We start from the raw sequence: 7,383 nt of genomic DNA on the forward strand, positions 1-7,383 counted from the left end.
GACGTCACGAGATATACACATTCATTAATATCAACACACGCCTATAGTAATTGTTGTGGTTCACAAATTAATATAAATAATTAATAATAAACAAAATATAAACACTTCATGCATCATATTATGCTGAATGGGTTAACACCCATATTTTTTAGTCATATCTCACGTACTCCATTGTTGCTATACTACATATTAGGATGGATAAAAAAACCTCCAAAGACTGACATCTTCAAATTCACTTAATATTTTTTCACTTTACCATATTTAGCATGCACGGTGTAATTTCATAAACTGCATTTTTTGATTAATAGAAAAAAATGGTAGATTTAAATTGTGGTTTTAAAAGACATCCTCGATCAAACACTGATTGACATCATAGTGTTGTGGGAAAATAATTATTATACATATTATCTGTTATTTTAACATGGCAATTGCCGGACTGTGCCGGACAAGTGTCGTCTACCTGACGTAGGCCGTACATACATTATTCGGTGTTACCCAGGGATATCTGGTTCTGGCATGATCAGGCGGATCTCACATAGAACGTATGTTTAATACATTTTATGACAGGATGTAAAAAAAAGTTTAATGGTAGTTGTGAAATCCAAAATACTAAAATAACGCTGCTGAAATAAATGATAAATAAGCATATTCGCGAAAACGCTAGAAATCGTACAGTTTCATCACGTATATATTTATATAACTATTTACCATGGTAAACAAATCTAACGAGTGACGTAATGCCGATTCCATTCTTCTACTTCATGGGGTTTACTATTATACTGTTATACATTCGCGTCATTTCGAGATACCGTCTGTAATGTTATATAACTAACATTCACAATAACATGTGTTAAAGATGTATTGTCCCTCTGGAAAAATATTTCTCACAATTATTTTTTTTATATGCCATTTTAATGTCATCTAATAATTATCCACTTTGACCAAAAATTGGATTGAAAAAAAAATGATATACCTGAAAAAAGTGTAATTTAAAGCAAAAAATAGTCAAATTGGCTACCAGCCAATGGGTTTTGGTTGAATTTTAAAACCAGTTATTTTGTAAATTTATAAGTGAAAACAATGTTTTTCTATAAAAGAGATTTACTCTAACTACAAAGTAACCTATTCAAAGTCTGATTTAATTAATTTACATTTTTCATGTTTTGGGGGGACAATAGGCCAACATCTTTAACTTTTCGTTCAACATTTTAAACTTAGCTGTGGGTAAATAATAGTAACACTTAGGTATGTGAACGTTACCATAGGTCTACAAAAAAAGGAACCATTGAAAGAAAGTGATACGTCTTGAAATAAGGGGAGGGAGGGGGGGGGGTGTACGCACTCGAAAGGGGAGACAAAAGTCGGAGTTAGTATACTTGTAATATGATGTCGATAACGAGGTAAAAATAATTGAAGCTGAGTCATGTCGTGGTATGGTGCCACCGACCGAGGTAGGATGTGATATGGCACCGTGACACGATATGACTGATGTGATGAGGAATTACGTTAGCTAAATAAATAATAACACAATTGAATCAAAACATTTGCAGTTTTAATGTATTTTTATCAAAGGTACCCTCCCTATCCTATTTGTAATTTGTTGTTATCGATAAAAATTGTAAAATACCCTGTAACTATACGCCAAATTACTGGCCTAATATTTAAATTGTCATAAATGTCTGTGAATCAGAAAGAAAAAGATAACAATTAATTGCAATTAAAGCTTCAGCTTGGATAAGCTTAGTTCTCACTAGGACGCAACGCAAGCGAGTTGACAAATGACAAGCAACAATTCGAATAATCATCGCTTGTGATTGGTCAAATCCCTGAAGCTTGGTTCTCACTAGCGACGCAACGTAAGAAAATGCCCTTCTAGTCATTGTGTTTGCCCCCGCCTGCGTGAAATCAAACCTATGATGTTTGCAGCATTATTGCGTCGTCGGTTCCCACCGATTACGTAATACATCACTTTACGTTGCGTCGCTGTGTTGCCTCTAACCACGCATTAAGCGCTGTCTACACCGTCGAACTAGTTGAAAAAACAAGTGTGATGTGTCCATATATGGTAGTGATGTGACATCATCATGTCTCTATATGGGCACATCACATTTGTCACATAAAGTTTGATAGTGTAGACAGAGCTTTAGGCGTTAGGACGATTACACATAATTCAAAGTACTACCGCAGTACGATAGCTACTACCGCAGTATATTCGTGACAAATTCTTTGAATTGAATGCTTGAATTGTCATCAGCAGAGAGCAAACCCCATACTCTATGCTACTATAGGGTGTTGCACAATGATCAGCTGACCATCGACTGATGGGCCCATGATCAGTTTTGTTTACGTGCAGGATATGATGAGGAAGATGAAACCCGTTAATAGGTGGTTCGACAAGAAAATAATACTGTGGAACCGGTTACATAATATTTTAAAAAGCCATCGATAATATATTATTCCAGGCTTGTGCAAGGAATGAGTAAATAGTCGTTTAAAATTATCATCAGACCACCACATGACATGTAGGCCTATACCATTCCATGTGACCGTGTATCATCATTTTATGTAATTTATTGGGGGGGGGGGGGGCAAGTTAACCTTTGTGATTTTTTACTTTTTACTGTTGTTGACATGACGTAAATTTCAAACCAGCAGCGAACTGCGTCGTTATTTTGTTTTATTTATTTCAATCTCCATAGAAAAAAAAATTAGAATTTGCAACATGATGATATATTAATCAATCATTTTACGTAGTATAGATCATTACCGGTATTTTATTCGCCGATCTTTGCGACATTACTCTAGACAAAAGGATTGTTAAAGCTTGGTTCCCACTAGTACGCAACACAAGCGAGTTGACCAATGACAAGCACCAGTTAGAATAATATATCGCTGATTGGTCTACTTGCGTTGCGCTTGCGCCCTTACTTTGCGTGCTCTAGTATAAAACCAAGCTTTTATCGCACGAACGTTCGGCGTATGTCCTTGCGTTGCGTCCTAGTGGGCACCAAGCTTAATTCAATCGTACGAACGTTCGGCGCATGTCCTTGCGTTGCGTCCTAGTGGGAACCAAGTTTAATTCAAACGTACGAACGTTCAGCGCATGTCCTTGCGTTGTGTCCTAGTGGGAACCAAGCTTAATTAAATCGTATCAACGTTCAGCGCATGTTCTTGCGTTGCGTCCTAGTTGGAACCAAACTTTAGTAAACACGAAATCAAAAAGCTGACGTATGGGACTGTTTGTTCGTTTTTAAACGGCGATGACACCCACTATTATGTCAAGAGCAAAAAATTGGCACCAGTTACACAGTTTGTAACTAACCAATGACGTTCCTGCTGCGGAGGAACAGTGGGGCTATTAACCGGTACACAATACAGTATAGGTCTATATGCAGAAATAACAATAAAATAAATAAACAATTATTATTTATTGGTATTTCCTTGTATGCTTATGCTTATTTTTCTAAACCATATCCAAAATTAAATATGATCATTGTTGTGCAAGATATGTAATTATTAATTTCTAATAATCGTGACCACCAAACCAGAAATGAATGTTCCTCTACAGACTTTAAATGACGATTAGGTATTTTAAACCAATCAAATAAACAGTACTGTTGCCACACACTTATGTGTGAAACCAACTCATCAGATATTAAATAAACAGTATTGCCACATACTGTGAAACCACTTTTTGGTTTTTATGTAGTCTATAGGTTAATACTTTACAGATTGAGTTTAAAAACTGGTACAGTAGAACGGAACTACTCCTTTGGGACACTCATAAGCTCTGCCTACACTATCAAACTTTATGACAAAAAGTGTGATGTGCCCAATGGTAGTGATATGGTTAAATATGGTAGTGATATGATAAATCATCATGTACATATTTGGACACATCAAACTTTTTTTGTCAAACTAATTTGATAGTGTAGACAGAGATTTATTAGGGGACACTTGCCCGTGAAAGAAACATACAAGGGGGATATGAGAAGCATGAGGGAAATGAATAGCCAATATTCAGGGGACACCACCCCTATTAAAGAGACCTATGGGACTTTTTGTGGTGTTAGCTCATTAAACAATTCTGGAAACGCCCTGTAAAGACAACAGAAGAGGAACAACATACCATTGTGCTTGTTTGTAGATAGCAAACATATTTTATTTACCAAATACATTTATTTTCCTCTTTATATACACTCATCCATACAATTAGTTTTAAATAAAAAAGTATATAAAAATAAATATAAATTGCTTATTTATTTAAATTATTGCAGAAATTTTAGTTTAGTGAAAGTTTCAAAGAGTGATTGTTGAAGAAAAGTTTAATATAAAATTTAAAATTTATTCTTTGGTATTTTCAAAGGTTCATAATTGAAAACCTTTTTAAATATCTTTCTAAATTGAATATTATTTACATAGTTTAATTTAGCACTACAAAATTAAATACCACATTAATTGTGGAATATACTTTAGCACCAACAATGGTGTGAAATTCTCAATATTACATAATAATCACCTTTTGCACTAAGCACTCTTTGCTTATGCGCCCCATTCTACAGAGCATTCAAAACCAAAAGCAACACTGAACTTGTTATTATTTGATAACGTCGTGAGGTGGTTTCCCGAAGGATCGTAAAATCAAAACGGTACTGGGTATGACCAACTAGCGTTCTTGTCACCAACTAGTCATCCATTCATAGAAGTACTGATGTAGTAGCCTATCTGTACGGTGACCATAGAATGTGACCCGAGACATGACTAACTACGACTTTTAGTTGATAGAAGATTGAAAAAATGTTGATATTGAGAATTGAAAGATATCTCTTCCTATTGTATTGCAATTGTACAAATAAAAAAGTATCTACAATCGTGATATCAAAGGCTTGTAAGAAGGTATGAATATCGGACTAGCTCTATGAGCAATTCAGTACAGCTTAAAAAAGATACCATTATTTAGATTTAAAACAAACTAGAAATTGGAAGATACAGTTAATTATACAAGATACCCTATATAAATAAATAGTGTATTAAACTTATTATTAAATTTTGCACATTCAAATCTTTTACAATCAATTCAAATATAATATTGAATAATTTTCTATATACAATTATGTACCAAAAACAAATAAATATTAAAAAAATATATATATATTTTTAATATCTTACTCTTTTATTAATTTAATATTATTGTAAATCATGGCAAAAGGCTGGATATAAATTCTTAGCAATAATTATATTACATGAAATATTAAAATATTTTTACAGTAGAAAAATAGAATTGCCTGCTTAGCATGTATGATATGTATCAATCACTTAGCTCTTGTTTAATTACTTTGGAATGTTCCGACGAAAGAGATGCGGAAACCGAGGTCAAAGGTCTAAACCCTGAGGAAGACGGAATAACTACATCTGTTCTTGGTATTGGAATGCTATCTAACTTGTATGCGACGTTATTTGAATCTGGAAATTCGCTCTTAACTCTGGGTACAGTATCTTGCGCTGACGTGCTTCTGCTCGGAAGAGCAAATCCAAAACTTGTCGGGAACGGGTAGGTGAAAGTGTTTAACGGTTGGTTGATTTGTGTTAAGTTGGTTGTCGCTTGCGAAGTGAATACTGCCGGTACAGTAGCCGAAGTATCAAGTTTAGAAAAGTTATGAGTTTTTATGTGTCGACTTAAACTATTAGGGTGAGCAAATTTCGCGGGACATTTACTACATTGGTATTGTTCTATTGTATTTTCTGCTCCGTCAATTCCTCGCTTAGGTTCATGCGTTTTCATGTGACGTCCAAGATGGTGAGACCGCGAAAACGCAGCCCCGCATTTTCCACAGCAGTATGGCTTTTCACCAGTGTGCGTTCTCACATGTATTACGAGATGATGTTTACGACTGAACATATCACCACATTCACGGCAAATAAAAGGTTTCTCACCTGTGTGTACTCGCATATGATTGGTCAAGATACACTTACGGGCAAAACGTGCCCCGCATTCCTGACACTGGAACGGTTTCTCTCCAGTGTGTGATCGCATATGGCGAACAACATGGTGACGATGTTTGAACATTACGTTACACAGTTGACATTGATACATTTTCCCGGATTCAGTGTTTTGAACGTTAACAGTAACGGGTGCGGCTTTTACTCCGTTACCTAATACCGCTCGTGGGTAAATCTTTGTGGTGTTTGGATTTTGTATGTTGTCCTGCCACTTACTGTCATGTGCTTGGCTTTTCACCATCGCGTTAATATTATGAGTGTAAATTTCTTTCAAACGATTTAAGTCCATATACATTAATTGAGTTTGTTGCGGGACAGGTTCCTCCGTTGTTAAAGCTTGGAATTTTTCGGTAAAACTTGTATGACTATTGGGCGTCAAAGGCATAGTGGTTGGTGACAAAGGGGTGCTAGATCTGGATAAAGTGCTATTTGTTGGGGACGGAGTTTTCCTTGAAATTGACAAATCTAGTGCATGCTCTGCTTCCTGGCTTTCCCTAGCTGACGTTATATCTACCGTTCTATTTGGTTCTCCTTCTTTACAATGTACTTTCATTCCTTTTGGTAAATCAGTCTCGTTTTCATGTCTTTTTGCATGATTTATATGTAAATCCTTATCAGTGTATATATGTTTAGTCCATTGTGACATAACAGGGCTACTATGAACGGGAACAGAATGCGTTACTGCCGTTGATTTCAGCTGTGTTGTATTCAAATGGTCCGTAGTTTCTTTCACGTGCATATGGAGTTCACTCTGTTGATAACCCTTGCTAGGCGCCCATTGAATTATAGCAGGCCTAGACATAGCTTCAGAATCAGTTTTAGCAATCCTGTTAGCATTTTCAGCTTCAAATCTATACTTAATTAATTTTTTACTTGCCATTGGTATGTCCGGACTGGGTACTTGAGGTCTGTCTATATCTGGTACAAGAGAAGCAGCTCGACTCTGTATAAACGTAGTAGATTCATCCTGTTGTTTTAATTCAGATGGTAAAGGATCGTAGAATGATTCGGACCCAGTTTGGTCTTGCTTAGGAGGGTCTTCCATGACTGCCACAGGACACATTGAACAAGTTTCTTGAAGACAAGTATCTCTTGTCATTTCTACTTCACTCACAATCCTAAACTGTATGTCATTAGTACAACTAGTTTTATAAGTGGACTGTTCCATTATATCCTGCTGTAAATGATCGCGATTGGTTGAGAAGGCCTCTATTCCACCTACCTATATAGTATGATAATAAAGACAAGTGGTTCATTGGTGATTCACTACAGGTATACAGTTATCAAGTTCAATGACTAAATTTAATTATTTGAGTGGGTATACATACACCCCCTCTATTTTAAAGTGAAATACATTGAGAATTGTTGTGAGTAATTTTATGT

General features: G+C 35.6%; 1 protein-coding gene across 1 annotated transcript; it reads right to left on the minus strand.

Moving 5' to 3' along the window:
• Positions 1–4,119: 4,119 nt before the first annotated feature.
• LOC140049309 (uncharacterized) lies at positions 4,120–7,129 on the minus strand. The gene has a single exon (XM_072094178.1). It carries the CDS (start codon positions 7,097–7,099, stop codon positions 5,309–5,311), a length of 1,791 nt encoding a protein of 596 aa, XP_071950279.1. The 5' UTR covers positions 7,100–7,129; the 3' UTR covers positions 4,120–5,308.
• Positions 7,130–7,383: the final 254 nt, after the last annotated feature.

Source organism: Antedon mediterranea, chromosome 5 (assembly GCF_964355755.1).
Source record: "Antedon mediterranea chromosome 5, ecAntMedi1.1, whole genome shotgun sequence".
Taxonomy (NCBI): Eukaryota; Metazoa; Echinodermata; class Crinoidea; order Comatulida; family Antedonidae; genus Antedon; species Antedon mediterranea.

Bases quoted from the DNA above. Each gene is read 5' to 3' on its own strand.
- LOC140049309 (XM_072094178.1), bottom strand. From the start codon at position 7,099: ATGACAAGAGATACTTGTCTTCAAGAAACTTGTTCAATGTGTCCTGTG.